At 41.2% G+C, this 19,093-nt stretch overlaps 1 protein-coding gene across 2 annotated transcripts; it reads left to right on the top strand.

Moving 5' to 3' along the window:
* The first annotated feature begins 538 nt into the window (after positions 1 to 538).
* Positions 539 to 18,995, top strand: acsbg1 (acyl-CoA synthetase bubblegum family member 1). Of its 2 annotated transcripts, XM_028822521.2 has the most exons (14): positions 539 to 773; positions 2,718 to 2,809; positions 2,976 to 3,235; positions 4,123 to 4,211; positions 4,318 to 4,438; positions 9,086 to 9,166; positions 9,666 to 9,815; positions 10,004 to 10,180; positions 10,983 to 11,164; positions 15,177 to 15,410; positions 17,020 to 17,237; positions 17,580 to 17,719; positions 18,005 to 18,251; positions 18,763 to 18,995. In XM_028822521.2, exons 1-14 carry the CDS (start codon positions 697 to 699, stop codon positions 18,837 to 18,839), a joined length of 2,145 nt encoding a protein of 714 aa, XP_028678354.1. In that variant the 5' UTR covers positions 539 to 696; the 3' UTR covers positions 18,840 to 18,995. The 2 variants fall into 2 exon arrangements, with proteins under 2 accessions (XP_028678354.1, XP_051776258.1); XM_051920298.1 differs by lacking the exons at positions 539 to 773; positions 2,718 to 2,809; positions 2,976 to 3,235; positions 4,123 to 4,211; positions 4,318 to 4,438 and adding an exon at positions 8,493 to 8,944.
* Positions 18,996 to 19,093: the final 98 nt, after the last annotated feature.

Genomic DNA, 19,093 nt, shown 5'->3' with positions numbered 1-19,093 from the left:
TGTGGCACTTCAGGACCAACTTTCACTGCCACTGGGAGAGAAGCTGTTAAGGCTCTATGGGATTACTAGTGCGGCTAAAAAACTTTGAATTGTGGGTAATTTGAGAAGAGAATTGAACTTGAAGCGGTGACACAGGAGCCTAATAAGGACCAATTTCTGGAGGTTTTGTATGACCCAAGCAAACCAACATGAGAACATCACAAATCATAAAATCATTCAGAAATGTGAACAAGTGCTAAGCAGTGTGGGTAACACATATCCATTGTACTTAGGCTTGTAGTCCCCATTCATACGTGAGTAGAATTCAAACACTCCTCTGCACTCTTACTGGCCAGTGGGCTGCAAATTTCATTGCAACATAAGAGCAAAGGGCACCTAAAGAAGAGAAGCTTTTTTCATTTTTTCAATGCCTTTGTTTTCACTCACTGCCCTTTCTCAAAATCAAATCTGATTTGCATGTGAAAGAGCTTTATGCTCATTAAAATGCTTTGCATGTTTCAGACTACCAATGACCAAGATGAAGTTTTCAGCAAGAACATGCACTGGAGGGGCTTGTGTCTTGGGGATTCCTGTTGGATTTTAGATGTGAAGGCTCCTATCTTCCTGTGCTGTGTTTAGCGCAAGTCAAATTGAAGCTACCCTGAACAATTTTGGAGACCATTCTTTAGTGCATGCTTTGTAAAGATAATACATTTGATGCCTACTATGTCGACTGGCAAAGGGACTATCAGTACAGCTGGAGACCAAGAGATATGTACAAGTTGCCAGGACCGGTAAGTTCATATCTGTACTTTTTTGTGATTTCTGAACATTTAGATTTAGAGAGAAGGCATGGCACTGAAATGTTCAGTGAAAGGTGTGAATTGAAAGGAAGAGAAAAGCAGGTGCACAGTGTGTAAAATGTAGAGTAAGGGGAAAGAGCAAAAGGCAATTAATTATACATTGATATCAATAGATGAAGAAAAAAAGTTTCAGAAGTGCATTCTAGAGTAGAAGAAACCAATTCTAAGAGGTATTAGAGGGCAGGGTAGACGGGAAGAAACCCTGAGGTCAGTCAAGAACTGTGAGCAAGTGAAAAGGAAGATTTCATACATGGGCAGGGACTACTGGAGAAGGTGGGTGCTGGGGACTTTCTTTCAGCAGAATGTTCACGATGTTAATGATTATATCTGTGCACTATTATTTAATATGGTTTATAACAGAAAAGTAAACCTGCTATTTTTATATAAATGTATCTGAGTTGTGTGTTCTTATAGTGCTTGGACCTCTGTTCTGTGCTTACGCTGAATGTAAATATTCTCAACTTTGTGTGACTTTTCTGCCATGGTCCAGATATGTCAGGTTTAGTGGCATCTCCGAGGTGGCTTGGTGTGAGTGTGGTTGTGTACATTTGGGTAAGTCGTGTAATGCACTTGTGCCCCTTATGGGGTAGAATCCAGTTTTGTACTTGAACTTGCAGTAACAGGCACCAGCTCTGCTGATCTTCACTGCAATCAAACAGAAGAGTGGATTGGTGGAATTAACTGTATTACACCAATGAAGATGAATTTTATTATGTCGATGCCTTTAACCCTTTGAACATAAGAGTAATGGCTATAAAATACAGTATATTCATAAAGGAATGGAAGCATGTTTTTTGGGAAATGTTCTCCTGCTGCCCTCCTAAAAAAAACTGCTTCAAAGTGCAATAATAAAGAATGGGCCTGCTGTTATTTGTAATACTGGCTTACGCTCAACAATTAAAACAGCTTAAGGAGCACCCTTCATAGTGTTGACATCTTCTGCCAACATTTTGGATAGAACGTGCAATGTTCTTTTTTTCCTTTCTACTGGCCCCCGGGTTATGTAACCAATACCCATCCTGCACGGGGTGCCAGTCTATAGGTGCTGTCCATAACAACTGTTTATCTGTGCCAAGATGAATTAGATCTCTAAATAGCCAGTAAACAGCAGTGGAGACCTTACCAAATTATGTAATTAGTTACTAGAACTGCCAAAAACAAAATTGATACCAAATTAATTGATCTATCAATGCTTCTTCTTCTTCTTACATTTTTACACAATTTCCTATATTTTTGAATAAAGAGGTGAGTTGGGCAAGAGTTCTACCTGACAAGAAGTTAGTGTGGCCAGAACTTGAGGTGAGAGAGATGGAGAGAGTATCTGAGTGGCAAACTTGAACAATTTTGGAAGTGTTGTTTTGACTGTTAGACTTGTTAAGTACTGGTTATTCTTGGTCCATAGATACAAGAATGAAATTATGAATTTTGTACTTGGATGATGGTGCTTTCTGCAGAAGGCATGTATCGGGTCTGAAATACCCTGAAGCTCACATCACCTGTCTTGTGCTACTAATACTGTTTGAATTCTTTGGCTACTGTTTTCTGAATTGTTATTGTTACAGTATATTTCATTCAATATCTAAAAAAATCAACACTATAGCAGTAGAACCCAGCTGATCTATTAAAGTAATCGTGTCTCCCTACAAAATTCAGCTTCAGGCTGCTGACTCAAGGCCTGAAACAAAGGGCTTTTGTTACTGCTGTGAGTGACTAGAGGTGGCAGCAGCGCACGTGATGCTGAGGCACTCCAAATAGGCATAAAGTAAGCAGATGACTCCAATGCTTTGCCATGACGGATTGGAGTGACTGAGCACTTTTCTGTTAAGGCTTCTGGATAGTTTGTAATCTCCTTTTCCTTTTCATCATCTTCTCTAGTTGTTGGAACGCACTGAACCCAGACTTGAGGGATGAGAAGCCATCCACCTGTGAAAATGAAAAGATCCAGCAATCTGCAAAGGACAGGCCAGGTCAGTGGATCCGAGCAAGTAAACTGAGGGCTGTGTGCCTCAAGGCTAAGAATGAGGAGGACAGCAGGTGGGGTTGGGCTAAAAAAGTAATACGTTAATTGCAACAGTGCTAGGGCAAGACGCTGCCATGTTGTCTTTAAACTGTGTTTTTCTTCCTTAAACACAGAGATGGACTTTAATTTTGACGCAGTTCCGTTGGCCCCAGCTCATTCCCTTTGGACAAGTTTAGCTGAAGGTGCAGTGCAACTCCGAATTGATGAAACATGTCCACAGACTCCTCTGACTGTCCCTCAGATGTTTGAGGCCACCATAGAACGTTACGGTCACCTCCCGGCACTGGCCACTAAAAGGAATGGGGAGTGGGAGAAGATAACCTTCTGGCAGTACTACCAGCTGTGCCGACAAGCCGCTAAGAGTTTTCTGAAGGTACGTAAGTCCATGTGCTTTCTTGCGGTTCATCAAACCAGTCAGCCTTATTTAATTTTAAACATTGTATGGACAATAAATAAGATTTGAATTTGATTTTGAGTGGGTGAAAATATAAAACAACAGGTGTAGCTTTGAGCGTCTAGGTATGTGTGCACATCTAAACATCAGCCCTACACGTTACATATGTCTTCACCCGATTTATGGCATATAGTGTCTTTCATCCTTAGCATTTGATCGAGCAGTCAAAACATTACTTCATCTCAGTGCTGTGGTCAGGATTACTTCTTGGAGAAACAATATTAAAATTATGAAAGGAATTAGTACAGTGGATCCAGGCTGTTACTTTAAAATGAGTTCAACAAGAACATGTAGGCTCAGTTGGAAACATCATACAAAATTGAGAATGTTTTTCTTCACACATAACTTATTAAGTAGTGTGGTGGACAGCTGGACTTCGGGCACCTTCAAAACTCAACTTGATCTTATTTTGGAGGAATTACATGCATAGGATTGGCAAGCTTTTTTGGGCTGAACGGCCTGTTGTCATCAAAATGTTTTTACTGTTTCTAAAAAGTGAGCAGGAAGTCTAATCAGGGAAACTAAACCATGCTCCAAAATGTAAATTGCTAGCCAAAATAAAGTCTAAAGAACCAGCCTGATGGTCACACGTAGCTGTAGACCTTAACAAGACCATACACATTTAACATTATACCCTTCTTATATAGCAAGGGTCTTACATCTGACCCTGCCCCCATCCCACATCCTGCAATGAAGGGTACTTACAATATGCAGGCCTGGTCACTCTTAAAATTGATGACTGCTGAGCAATTAACATCATTCTTTATTCAGCTTTGTTATTACTCACCTTGCTTTTGTCCACACAGCTCGGATTGCAGAGGTTCCACAGCGTCGGGATTCTGGGATTTAATTCACTTGAGTGGTTTGTGTCAGCCATTGGAGCCATCTTTGCTGGGTAGGCTGCTCTCCTTTGTTGTGCATATTTTCATTCCTAAAATGCAGCCCCTCTGCCAAAGACTTCACAGTATATGTCATCATCACAGGTGTATTTGTTATTACAGGGGTATTAGCACCGGTATCTATCCAACCAATTCGCCTGAAGCCTGCCATTTTGTAGCAGAAGACAGCAGGGCCAATGTCATTGTAGTTGAAAGCCAGAAACAACTGGAAAAAATTCTGCAGGTGAGAGTGACAGAGCCATGTGCTGTTGAATCGTGGACTTCAGTAACTGCAGGTATGGTCCACATTATGGAACTCTGTGTTTGCAGGTAATTTCTCCATCACTGAACTCGGTACTGCTGGTGGCATCAAGTAGGTAACGTCTGCCGCATTGACGCTGGTGATTATAGTTAATGGTCCTACAGTGTTACAGAACTCAGTGACAGCAGGTAATGCGTGTATCATGGAGCTAAGTGTCAGGGAGGCCAGCAACTACAGATAGCATCCATGTCACAGGGCTTGGTGATGGCAGGTTGTGTCTGCAGCATGGCTTTGCACGAAACCATTGTGTCAGCTCATGTGGTATCATTACTTTATTTACAGTATATGCATATCATTTCAGTGATTTCCTTTGACTGTGATGTACTGGCCCCTCCATACTATTAGTCTGTGTCCTAATACTGACTGAATTGTTCAGGTTTCAGTGTGCCAAGTTTTGTTTTTGTATCCAGAGAAAGTATTATAATGGCATTAAAGTTGCCTGAACACAGTCTGACCACTTTCAAGGTGATACCCATCTATGTGACACAGACAGACGGACCAACTGACATTGGAATGAAAAGTGGCCCGGCTATTAGCATCCAAATATGCTAGACACCTATTGATTAGCAAAATCACTCCTTTGGATTTTGCATTTTTTTCTCACATTGGCCTAAAATATTTCACTATTACGATTATAGGTTTATGAAGGTAAAGTCCTGTGCAGGACACATGTTGATCAAGGGTGATCAGCGCTAGTCCTAGAAGGCCGCAGTAGCTGCAGGTTGTTGTTCCAACCCAGTTGCTTATTTAGAAAACAATCCTCACCAATAACAAGTCTTATGTAATATCATGAGTTGTTAGTGTTTTAACTCTGCAATGTCAGGTCATTCTTAAATTGAAGATTTTTTTTCCTTCCTAATGCTATCATCCAAATTATTTCACTTCCTCTTCAGTTTCCTTTTGAGTATTTTATTAAACCAGATAGTGCATGATGAACATACACAGATGTAAATGGGAATGAGCTAGTTGGGGAACTGCTGGCCCCTTTGTCATTTGCATCTTATTGCTAGTAGGAAGTAAATAAAGAAGTGAATACAATTGTTTAAGACTAAATAAGAAATTTAGGGTTCAAAATCTTAACAAGCAAGATGACTAAAATGAAGCAGAAAAAGTCACAGTAAGTGCTTCATCAGCAATAAATGACTTCTCATGAAGCAACTGGGTTGGAACAAAAACCTGCAGCCACTGTGGCCCTCCAGGACCGATGTTACTTACCCCTGATTTAAAGGGTCTGAGTCTTGAAGAGTAAATCAATTAAATAAAGTTGATTCGTAGCAAAAACTGCCCAGTAATTAAGCCCGTGTGCTTCATCTGTTCACTCTCCTTTTTACTAACAGCGTTATGCAAACAGTTATCTAGACCAAGAGAATGAGTCCCAAGTCTGGCCCCACAGTCAGTTTTCTTTTTGTTCCCATTACTCTTCTGATACAAGGTACAGGATACCATAACGATAAACCTTGTTTTTAATCAGCTTCTAGTAGTGGTGAGTGTAACCAGTTATTTTAATACTGATCTTACAGATATTAAAATAAACAATACATTTTTGTGTTTTGCATAGGTGTTTCAAAATATATGTACCATACTGAAGCAGGGAGAAAAGGTACAGTGCTTTTGAAATGTAGTCATCCACTTGGAAATGTTCACATTTTATTATTGTAAGATATTATATCACAGTGGATTTAATGTATTTGCCTTGTCAGTATTTAGCAAATGCCCCCTTGGCGACCATGCCAGCCTTGAATCTGTGTGCACAGGTCACTATCAGCTTTGCACATCTGTGCTGTGCAATTACTTCTCCCAGTCTTCTTTGTTAAACTGTTCAGGCTTTGTCAGGGATCGAGGGTGACCAGCCTTTGTCAAGTCCAGCCACAAACTCTCTACTGGATTGAGATGTGGACTCTGACTCGGTCACTGCAGGACATTGACATTGTTGTTTTTAAGCCATTCCTGTGCAGATTTGGCTTTATGCTTGGGGTTGTTGTCTCACTGCAAAACAAAATCTTCTCCCAAGGCACAGGCTTCTTTCAGACTTCATCAGGATTGCCCTTATTTTGTTGCCTTCCTTTTACCCTCACAAGCCTTCAAGGGCCTGCTGAAGAGAAGCATCCCCACACCGTAATGCTGCTGCCACCTTGCTTCATGGTTGGAATGGTGTAATGTTGATAATGTGCAGTGTTCAAACATGGTGTTTAGTCTGATGGTCAAAAAGCAAACCTCACTTTTGGTTTCATGAGCCTACAGTCCCCTCTTCCAGCTTCGAGTCTCCCATGTGTCTTCTGACAAACTTTAACTGAGATGTCGTGCATTTTTATCTCTGCTCATTAAGCTGCGTCTGGTGAAACCTTCCAAGTTCTCAGAGGTCTCATGTTGTCCTCCCTCACTTGTTTTCTTATATGATCACACATATTTTGTGGATGGCCTGCTCTAGTACATTTCCAGCTATGCCCTACTCTTTCCATTTCTTAATGACTGATTTTACTGGATATTCAGTGACTTGGATATTTTCTTGTCTTTAACTTGTACTTTTCAATCACCTTTTCTTGGAGGTGCATGGAGTGTTTTTTTGGTCTTCATTGTGTAGGTTAGGACACCATACCGACACAGAAAAAATTAGACCTTCCAGCTAAGGTGCATTTATACTGCAAACAACTGAAATCCCAGACAGGTGATCGCCACTGAACTAATTCTGGGACGTCTAAAACCAATTGGCTGCATCACTGATGATTTAGGGGTGTACATCTACTAAAAGTGGATGTGCTAACAGAAAGACCTATGCAGCTACTAAATACTGACTTGAAGGGGGTGAATAGCTATGTGATCAATTATTTTCTTTATATTTGTAATTAAATTAAGCTGTATTCCTGAGACCAGTTTTCACGTTGACATTAAAGTGTCTTTTTCTGTTGATCAGAAATCCATTTGTGATTCAGTGTTGTATAACAATAATAGAAAAATGTGAAAACTTACAAGAGGGGAAATACCTTTTAAAAGCGCTGTACATCATACATTCTCAAACCCAGTTGGGGGGGGGACCAGTGCCTATCTTGGGATCACTGGGCTCAAGGCAGGAAACAACCCTGGACAGGACACGAGTCTGATGTGGGGTAAACACACATGCTGAATTAGCTCCATCTACATGTCTTTGGAATGTTGAAGAAAAACTGGTGTCCCCAGGGTAAAGTCCACACAGCCATGGGAAGGTCCTTTCATATTGGACCTTATCAGATACTGTTATTTTCAGAAAGCATTTGATAAGTTCCCACATTGGGCATCAGGCTAAAAGAAGTGGAAGTTCAGGGTGTTGTAGGTAGATGGAAGCAGAATTGACTCAGACACGGGAAGCAGAGGGTGATGGTGCAAGGAACCTCATCAGAATTACCTGACGTTAAGAGTGGTGTCCAGCAGACGTTAGTGCTAGGGCAGCTGCTATTTTTAATATACATAAATGATTTAAATAAGAATATAAATAACAAGCTGGTTAAGTTTCTAGATGATACCAAGATAGGTGGATTGGTAGATAATTTGGAATCCGTTGATTCATTACAGAAGGACTTGGACAGGCTTGGGCAGATTTGTGGCAGATGAAATTTAATGTCAGTAAATATAAGGTATTACATATAAGAAGCAAAAATGTTAGGTTTTAATACACAGTATGGGTCTGAAAATCAAAAGTATGCCTTATGTGAAAGACCAAGGAGTAGTAGTGGACTTGACAATATCAACTTCCACACAGTGTTCTGAAGCCATTAAGAAGGCTAACATCCAGCACCTTGATGTATGGAGTACAACTCCAAAGAGGGTTCACTGAAGCTTTATAACGCACTGGTGAGGCCTGATCTGTGCAGTTTTGGGTTCCAGGCTACAAAAAGTCACAAAAGGACTAGAAAAAGTCCAGTGATGAGCAACTAGGCTGATTCTAGGGCTACTGGGGATGAGTTATGAGGAAAGATTAAAAGAGCTGAGCCTATACAGTTTAAGCAAACAAAGATTGAGAGGAGAGATGATTGAAGTGTTTAAATTATGAAAGGAATTAGCACAGTGGATCGAGACTGTTACTTTAAAATGAGTTCAACAAGAACACAGAGACACAGCTGGAAATTTCTTAAGGGTGAATTTTAGCACCAACAGTGGGAAGTTTTTCTTCATACAGAAAGCCAGACACATGGAATAAGTAACCAAATGCTGTGTCAGACTGTAAGACTTTAGGGACCTTCAAAACTCACCTTAATGGTGCTTCAGAGGAATTAGGTGGTTAGAATTGGCGAGCTTTGTTGGGCTGAATGGCCTGTTCTCCTCTGAAGTTTGTCTAACGTTCAAATACACAGTAGGATGTACGCAGGATTAAAACCCAGGACACTGGATCAGTGAAGCAGCAGTGTGAAGCATAGTCCTACCCACATAATGGTAGACCTTGTTGGGGACAGAGGGGTGAGTACTGGGGAATGAATGGATTACCTGCTGTTATGTTCTCCACTTTGTTAATTCAATGCCATCAACCCCCACATAACTTACTTTTGACATCCCATGTGATTTTTGGAAAGAATTTAATACACTATGCCTGTTTTTCAGGTCTGGGACAGACTGACACACTTGAAGGCCGTTGTACAATACAACGAACCTCTGCAGGAAAAGCGACCAGGCCTGTACTCAGTAAGTCGACAGAGCCATTTGTTATGTAGCACCTTTCACTGTGCTCTTCTTAAAGAAATCAGTGTTACCTTGTGCTTTCACATCACCCTGTCTGACATTTAACACGATATGCTTACCGTGGAAGTTTTCAGCTTAGTGCTTTAAGGTTCTGTGTTTGAGATAATTGTTGAGGTGCACCAATTTGAGGTAAATTCGGGGATACATGTATACAGAGGGTCAGAGGGCTCAATGATATTCCCTGGTCTCAGTTCAAAGGTGATGTAGCAAATTGGGCAGACTTTTAAAATTAACACATTGTAGTGGTCACCCATAAACAACATTGAGAACCATGGAAATACAAATCCAGCCCTGGAGGATTAACATGCTGAACCAAGTAAAAGATCTGCTCTGAATGAACGTCCGCTCACCTTTGTAGGACATAAACAAAGAATGAAGCCTGAATTCAGGTGTGACAAACTCGTACTTGCTGGTCTGAATTTCTTTATGTTCCCCTTTACAGTGGGATGAGTTCATGGAACTAGGAGCAGGGAATCTGGAGAATGAGTTGGACAATATAATTAGCAGCCAGCGGCCAAACCAGTGCTGTGTCCTTATCTACACGTCGGGAACGACAGGGAAGCCTAAGGGAGTGATGCTCAGCCATGACAATGTAAGCAAAACAGAGAGCACTGTGCAAACAGCCCATGGCATATGTGTGTGTGTGAGGAAGGACGACTAAGGTGGTGTACACCAATGGATCACTGCTGGAGTATTTATTAACAAAGCCCACTTTGAATCCTTCCTTACATGTAAACTGATGAAAGCCTTGGTTTGAAAATTCTCCTTGTTGTCTCACAGATCACTTGGACCGCTCAACATGCCAGCAGAGCCGGTGACATGCAGCCCGCTGAGCTGCGCCAGGAAGTCATAGTTAGCTACTTACCACTCAGCCACATAGCGGCACAGATCTACGATCTATGGACTGGCATTCAGTGGGGAGAACTTGTCTACTTTGCCCAACCTGATGCTTTGAAGGTAACACCTTTAACATTCTCTTGCTTTTTTGTTTTCTAACTTTTTACCAACATGTCTGCTTTAGAGTCAGACCTGACATGAGTGGCCAGGGACCTGAAGTACTGTGATAAGAATAGGCATTAGACGGAGGGGAGCCATGTGCATAGCTGAAGGAGTTCAGCACTGGACAGCTCCAGTCTGTCCACCTGGCCCATGGTGTGGGAGTTACTTTTTGATTGACTGCCATCAGCAGTAGCACGAGGACAGAGGCCAAATAAGGACTGAACGATTCAAGGGTTATCTACCACCATTTCAACTTCTATCAGCAGATATCCAGATGTCTTTGATGTGTGTCAGCTGCCATGACTCTTAGGTTCCTCTCACATACGCAGGGGCCACATTCTGTTAGAGCGTTACGTAGAGCTGGTGGAGTAACTTAAAGCCCAATGTGACATTCCTGCAATGGATTCCCCGCATGTGCTCTGCATGTCAGAGTGCTTTGAGCCTAAATTTAGGTTTGGGTATATAATTGAATCTTGTGATTGAAAGCATCCAGGTGCTTTTGGCCTGCACAGTCATCACACTCCACTTTTTCTGAAAGCAGGCAACTGAGGTGTCCTGTACGGGCCTAAGCCAGTTGCCTGCATGTGTACTCCCCAGGGTATGGTGCACGTCGAAGAACACCTGCAGGCATGACACGAGGCACACTTGATTAGCACTCTTTAGTCAATGTCCAAGAAACAGACTTTTTAAAAGATCAGGAGGAAAGTGAAGATGCATTTCAACAAGGAGGAATTCCGTATTGAAATGTCTGCTTTTCCAGGGAAGCCTGGTAGGCACAATGAAGGAGGCGAGTCCGACTTCACACATGGGTGTCCCACGTGTATGGGAGAAACTTATGGAGAAAATAAAGGAAGCATCGGGACAGGCTGGGTTTCTTAAGAGGAAGATATTCAACTGGGCGACATCTACCAGTCTGGAGAGCAACCTGAGCAGGAGTGGCAAGTAAGCAGCCATGTCTGTGTGTGCCTCTGTCTGTCTGTCTGTCCATCTGTGGAAAGAACTTCAACTTCATTTAGCCCTTTTCATACTTAAGTATTTTATTTTTGGGAGGCATCATCAACCAGTAAACTCTTTCTTAGTTATCCAAAACAACGGCAGAGTTGTGAAACAAAGGCTTTTGTAGTGTCCCTCAGTGTTCAAATTCAGATTTCTGTGTGTTGCTCCATCTGTCTGTGTACCCCTCTGTTACCAACTAATCGAGCACCCCAGCCCCCCTTTGGCTCAGATTTACTCCGAGATTACTGGTGTTGTGTAAAGTAACCAACAGCCGTACTTGAGTTAAATGTAGAGATACCTGTCTGGAAAGTAACTCAAGTAAAATTAAAAGTTTACCCATAAGCAAAGTACTCAAGTAGACGTCTTAAAGTATCTGATATTAAGTGTACTTAAGTTCAAACGTACAAGTTAATGTAGGGTCATTCTCTGATTTATAATCCAACAAAAGTTCTTACAAACTTCAAATAATTCAGACTACTGTCTTTTTACATGTGAGTCGCATTACTGTACAGTCGCTGAAGTAGGAGTCAAGTAACTGTGCAGCTTGAAGCAGCAACATTCATTGTGAGCGGACAGCTTTATTGATTGATTTTTAATTCAGTGGGGTACATGCTAATAGAAACAACGAATTCTGAAAACTCTTTGTAAAATGAATTTTCATAATGCAAATACCTAATTACAATTCATTTAAATGGAAAACATTTTCTAAGCATTCTGTGGCTTCTAACGTGGCCCCCAGTTTTGTTTAAGTAACATCAACAGCATTTGTTTAATAATAACGTACAGTAATTCATTGAAACAAGCCCCAAAAAGGCATTTCCTTTACTAAAATTTATTTAATACCGTGCCTTACCTGAACTTTATCACTTTTTGTTTTATATTCAAGAGAATGGCCTTTTGGTTTATTGTAGGCTTTTCCAAGTAGTTCACGGTCTGCCTTGGAGTCCTCACGCCCAAGACAAGTGAGCAACACAGGACGAGGCGAGTGAACCACACCACCGAGCAGCAGGCAGTGGATTTGCCTCTTTGTCAGGCTGCCATGATGACAGACTAAACACAGCAGCATCCGCTATGGAAAGAACTTTGACTAAGATTAGACCTTTTCGTAGTTCAATATGAGTAGCATGAAAGGGTAAACTATGACGCTACGATTTTCACTTGGAGTAATGAGGGTAGAATGGATTAGGAATGCGTATATTAGAGGGACAACACAGGTACAACAGAGGGGTACATCGGGAAAAGAATGTTGAGGATGGAACCAGCAGGCAAGAGGAAAAGAGGAGGTCTATGGATGTGGTGAGGGAGGACATGAAGGCAGTCGGTATGGCAGAAAATGATGTAAAAGACAGAGATAGATGGAAACGGATGATCCGCTGGGGCAACACCTAAACGGGAGCAGCCGAAAGAAGAAGCATTCATGGGTAAACTCTCTCCTGGCTATTGAAAACAACAGAATCGCGAAACAAGAGTTTCTGTAGTGGTCTTTTGTGTTCAATTTCAAAACAAAAACAACCTTACTGTATTTCGCACCTCTCTTCGATGATGAAGCATAAAGGAGAAAACGGACTAACGTGGTAAAAAGAGGCAAATCAGCATATCTTGTTAAACACTATGTCAGCACTATGGTTGTAGCTAGGCAAATCTGCAAGTACATGCAGAGTATGCACTGTTGCTGTGGTGAGACTTTGTAGCAGGAACAACCTGGGGTTCTACCAACACAGGAATTATCTTTTCATTGAGTAAATCCTTAGCTCAGAGTTAATGTATAAGAGGCTGCCCTGAAGGGAAAACACCACACTGAGTGCCTTCTCAGTGGAACACAACTATGCAAAGGCGTCTGCTCCTGGTCGACTGCTCTGAGATTAAATTAACTGCAAGGTGAATATTATTTTCTGATTAATGCTATGTGTTGTATGTTTAAAACCACATCTAATGCTGTATATTTTTTTACTTAAATGATATACAACAACTATAAAGGCCCTTTATAAACAATAGTAAGATAAAGGGTAGTTACGTAAATGTAGCTCAAATATGGTTAAATTGTAAAGTTACAGGTAATTCACCACATTTATTTTATAATAGCTGAAATATTTGGCATTACCTGGATACATACTCTTAGACAAAATATGTAATCCTGTGAAATGGTTATCCTACTTAATTGAATAGAAAACACTGAACATACCTGTGGTCTTGGATGAGATTCTGCTTTGACCGGTAAATTTTGTGTGTGCTGACGGCGGTCCCATCTCACTCCTGCTGCCTGATAGGAATTGTAGTCCTCATGTCAGCACTGGCCTCTGAGTTGCCCCCTTCCCATTATATCCCCTCTTCCCGATAGGCTATATAACCTATATTTTAAGTCAGGGCAATGGCAGGACATATGTAAAATTTTGTGAATAATCGGTTCAGTTGTTTTTGACAAACGAACATACAAACATCCAAATGGCTTACGGTTTTATTTATATAGATTACAGTATAGTGACATCTGCTGAAAAAGAAGCCAATGTTAAATACAAAGAAATGGATTCACTGGAACTATCATCATTCTAGTATAAGAATGTTAAACTTACGGTGTAATTTATTAAGGAATATTTCCAAAAAAAAAAAAGTATAGCATTTGTCCACTTTTCATGAATTTGTTGTGTAGTGCTTTTCAACGGTACTTTTTTCATGTCAAAAATCAATTTTTGGAAGTGAAAGGAGAGAAGTGGAATAAACGAGATCCATTGCTAGTGATCTAACAGGAAGTACATTTACCGGTTGATGTGTCACTTCTGAGTTTTGTGAAAAAGGCTAAACTATCCAGACCCACTCCATTCTGCAGCCTGTGGCAAGGTGTACTTGGAATGACTGTGTAGGTAATCGGATGTTAGTGCCAGCACCGCACATTTGACAAGCTTCCCAGATTCTTTATATATGCAGATTTTCCTAAAGCAAGGGAAACATGCAAACTCTACACAGATGAAGACCAGGCCCACAATTCAAACTCATGCTGCTAGCTGTGAAGCAGCACCACTAATGATTGTTCTACCTTGCCACCCTACATAAGACACAGTTTTCTGTAGATGACTTTTCCATTGTTATTATTCTACAGCTCTACATTTCACCTGAAATATGTTTCGACCTGCAGTTAACTTCAGTATTGAGAAATGAACACATTTCAAAGCTCTGTAATCTGGCAGGTCCAATCTTCCACTTGAGTGTTCACATCCAACCTAAGAACTACAAGCCGTAAGCTTAATGTATTGCGATTGCCACAAGGAGGTCAAAGAAAACTAGAAATGCTTCATTTTTCAAGTTTTTGTTTACATCCTGGACATGCACATTTTCAAACCATTTTCTTGAAAAACAAATTTCCTCAAAACAGCTTCAAACATGTGATTGGATTTGTGCTGATCAACTTCCTTAATTTACGTCTAAAGTCCACTCACTATGGCGTCTGTGAGCAGACAAGCAAACAGGAAGGGTATACTTACCTTGAAGAGAAGAGTTCCAAGAATCGGTTATAAAATGGTTCCTTCTAGATTCGATTCATTGTCACAAGAATGCGTCATACATGCGAAAGGCACATTTTCATGACCTGAAACTTTTGCTGCTTCTAAGTGGATGTAATGTGTATGTTTTAAGGCATTTTCTTTGGGCTATGGACCTGTGTACCATTCAGCAGCATTTTAATCTGTAAGAACAGACAAGGTGTTTTTAAAACTTATAAAAAATGCTTCACTTTAGAATATAATTACAGGGTATATTTGGCAAACTAATATATACCATAATTGTGAAGACATAACTTTGACTAGAAAAAAGTATAAACTATTTGTGCACTGGAGATTACTGCAGGTTTGCTGTCAGGTTCAACAAGCAGGTGCAGTACAAAAACTGCCTCATGTCCCGTGCTCCAGAGTTGTGAATCAAGTAAGTTAATGTGCCTTCAACAGTTGTTCACTTTTTTTATTGACAGGACAGAAGCAAAGCCCCTCCTGCACGCTATTGCAGATAAGCTGATTCTTGAAAAGGTGCGCAACAGCCTAGGCTTCTCTCGCTGCCACAAGTACTTCTCAGGAGCGGCTCCCATGACTTCGGACACCCTCGAATTCTTCCTAGGATTGAACATCACGCTGTATGAGGCTTATGGCATGAGCGAAAGCACTGGGCCTCACTTCATGTCGGGCCCGAAGGTCTACAAGTTACACAGGTGAGTTGTGGGCATCGCTTGGCATCTCGCTGCACTCAAGGCAGGGATGGGCATTTCTTAACACTATTACTCAGATTATGGTGGCTTGCAGCAATCCTGTTTGTGCAGACAATATATGGCAGAAAAGGACATGAGACACTGTAGTTTGCATGAAGAGAATTATAGGAGATCTGTTACACAAGTAAGATCTACTAGATGGTGACACATCAAGATCATCCTAAAAAGGCAGTAACTAGACAGCTGAACTATCTATAAGGAGATGCCTATCATGAAGCATTCTTCAGTTTCAACAAACATCTACCCCATCTTCTACCCTGTTTAATCCAGTTCAGAATCACAGGCCCATCTTGCAAGCACTAGGCGTAATGCAGGAACCAACTATGGAATGAACATCAGTCCACCCCAGGGGACACTCATACACATACACCCACTCTCATTCATACCGGGCTGAGTTAGAGTCACCCATTAATGTCATACACGTATTTAGGTTAGGGAGGAAGGCTTAACTGGATACAGGAAGAACAAGCCTGCCCAACAAAAGGTGTGACCACCTGTGACATTCATAGGGACCAAAAAGATGGTGTCTGTGAGGCTTTGTGATCAGCCCAAAGTATTGGGGGCCACTATGGCTTTAGAGATGTGACATTGAAAAGATGCTGCCAGTGATGGCTGGAGGGAATTATCTGGGAAGCCATGGGTGGACTGTATAACAGAACTTACATTAGAACTTCTGTGCAGATGTGGTATTCTCCATTGACTGCCAGATAATGCCTTGGGCTGTTGGCCAGTGACTCCCAGAGGGGAGACTTGATTCACAGCACCCAATAAAGTGTTTGCCATTAACCACTTGGCATCTCCAAGCTGCTTCTATAATGATGTCAGATTTGGGTTGATGGTAGTTTGGTGGGTTAAGGTTTTGAGGACCAGTGGGTTTTAACTCTGTAATGATTGTACAACCCAAACAATTTTGTCAAACAGCACCCTACCCCATGCCAAAACAATGGGGATCATGGTGTGGTGATGCTTCTATTTATCATGGACAGTGTGAATGTCCAAAGACAGTTCAAATAGAATTAATATTAATGGAGTTAATTACATGACATACAAGATTTGTCACAAATAATAATCCATCTCTGTCACTCACATCAATACCTTTTTACATGTTCACTATTGTCCAGCATTTCCAAAACATTCCACCCCAGGATCTTTGTACTGATCTCAACCTAAGCACCATCTTCTGGCAGCTACTAGTGAGTCTGGAGAGTTCATGAGCTTTCCTAAGTCCTGATGATGTATTTGTTGTCACAGACTCTACATCACATATAACTTACACAAAAGCACTCAAACAAGACACCCTGCTTCTCAGTACGGCCGCAGTGATGTTTGGGGTCCTTAGTGGTGACCCAAGATTGAGATGCAGTGAAGGAGATGTGGCCTTTCAGTAGTCAGACCTCCATTAAGCTTTTTATTGTGTTCCAGCTACATCTCCATCATACATTTCTATAAAGAGACCATTACACTCATTTGGCCTCATTAAAATAAATCCTCAGTAATGTTATCTTCACAAGTATAATGGCTAGTTTCAGAATGTCTGCTTTTATGCTCATAGTTGTGGAAGAGTTGTTCCAGGCTGCAAATTCAAAATTGCAAACAAGGATGAAGATGGGAATGGTGAAGTGTGTCTCTGGGGCAGAAATGTCTTCATGGGGTATTTAAACCTGGAAGAGAAGACACTAGAGGCCCTCGATGAAGATGGGTGGCTGCACTCAGGAGATTTAGGGAGAGCTGATGAAGATGGCTTCCTCTCCATCACTGGCCGAATTAAAGGTAAGTGGAGTTATTTCTTTATAGACGTGGATACATCCTGCCTGGCTCCATCTTTTTCATTTAACATAGCATGAATATGACAGTATAGGATGCTGAAGACTGCTGCCTGGTGAGGCCTGTCTGATATCAACACCATTAAGAGTCATTCAGCAAAACCTTCCTTTGAACTTGAGCATTTCACTACCAAAATTTCTACTATGGATATGAAAGATGGCCATAATCTGGGCTGGAAAACATGAGTGATGCTGAACACATGCAGTGAATCTTGCCAAAATTTTTGATTTTGACACCACACATTCAACTTCAGCGTGCATGTGTTTCTCTTTTCTTTTGTGGTCAAAGAACTGATCATCACTGCAGGTGGTGAGAACGTTGCCCCAGTGCCAATTGAAGATGCTGTGAAAAAGGAGCTTCCTCTACTTAGCAATGTCATGCTGATTGGGGACAAGAAAAAATTCCTATCAATGCTTCTGACATTAAAGGTAAAAAGTACTCAGGCATTCCCAATCGATATATAGCACCAAGCCCAGGCACCTATCAGTGGTGGTCTACAGAAATCAACATGTGGGGGTTTCAGCCATATTTTAGAAAAATTTCTGGTACCATTAATTAGCCCCGAGTGGCCCTTGTGTGACCTTTCAGAAGGTGCCACCTACCCGCTCCAAGCAGTTGCCTTTTAGACGTTTTTCTTTTTTTCCCCTGGTGCCGTTTTAAATGGACATGAACATTGTAGCAGTGCACATCATTAATTGTTTCCCTTCTTTTAGTGTGTTTATGACATGGACACTATGGAGCCCACTGATGACCTAAACCTTGAAGCACTGGAGTTCTGTCATCAGGTTGGCAGCCAAGCCACCAAAGTCTCTGAAATAATTAGAGACAAGGACCCAAAGGTACAAGAAGCAATCCAGGCTGGCATAGATCGAGTAAATCTGAAGGCCACCTCCAATGCACAGCGTATCCAAAAATGGATCATCTTGGAGAGAGACTTCTCCATTGCTGGAGGTGAATTAGGTGAGGCTTTTCAATGACCCCCCTTACCTATAGTGTCGCTTCAGCATCCCCCTAGGCAGCTAGAAGGTTGTTTAATTCATTAACTGAAGTCTTCAGTGCTGGGTTATTTACTCTCTTGACATACAGGAGCAGTTGGCTTCCCTTCTGCAAGAAATCTTAAGAGACACAAAACTGCCCAAGAATTTTTGTCTTCAAAGGGATGCCAAAAATAATTAACAGAAAGCCAATTAAATTCACAGTGCAGCTACTTATTGAACACCAGAAACTTGCAGATGACACTACCCTTAAAGATCAGGCAAGAAGCCACAAATTCACATGCCATCTTGAGCTGCCTATGCCCCAGCTGGATTTTATCCCAGTCAGAGCAGAATATGCCAAGTATTAAGAGTTGGCGATGTGCACATGATTTCCAGGCCAACATGCTATGCAGGCTTTCTTGGAAAATTAACTTTTTTTTTTTTTTTTTTAAAGTGGTTAAACTCAAAAGACTTTTTTTCTGTTCTATTTCTAGGACCCACTATGAAACTCAAGAGGCCAGCAGTGCTTCACCTCTACAAAAACGTAATCAACAGTTTCTACCCCAGGTAGTGCATATGCAGGGGAAAAAAACCTGAACCAATGTCCACCCCAAGCTCACTTGCACATTTTACAATGTCCACTTAATGATTCTCATGTGATGTGTTGCACTAAAACAGTTTAGAATGAATACTGGCTGTAGCTAATGAAATAAACCAAAGTTAGAGAGTTGGGTATGTAATGTCAACAACATGTACCACCATGACAGTTGTCCAGTAGCAACAGGACAGGATGGTTTTTGAACCCTAGTAGCTTTTCTCTATTGG

Source organism: Erpetoichthys calabaricus, chromosome 17, assembly GCF_900747795.2.
Source record: "Erpetoichthys calabaricus chromosome 17, fErpCal1.3, whole genome shotgun sequence".
NCBI classification, from domain to species: domain Eukaryota; kingdom Metazoa; phylum Chordata; class Cladistia; order Polypteriformes; family Polypteridae; genus Erpetoichthys; species Erpetoichthys calabaricus.
The sequence above is the reverse complement of the archived record's forward strand: the minus strand, read 5'-3'. Positions and strand labels throughout refer to the sequence as shown.

Bases quoted from the DNA above. Each gene is read 5' to 3' on its own strand.
- acsbg1 (XM_028822521.2), top strand. From the start codon at position 697: ATGCCTACTATGTCGACTGGCAAAGGGACTATCAGTACAGCTGGAGAC. The intron at 3,236-4,122 runs GTACGTAAGTCC...TTGTCCACACAG, and splicing joins CCGCTAAGAGTTTTCTGAAG to CTCGGATTGCAGAGGTTCCA. The intron at 4,212-4,317 runs GTAGGCTGCTCT...TTGTTATTACAG, and splicing joins ATTGGAGCCATCTTTGCTGG to GGGTATTAGCACCGGTATCT.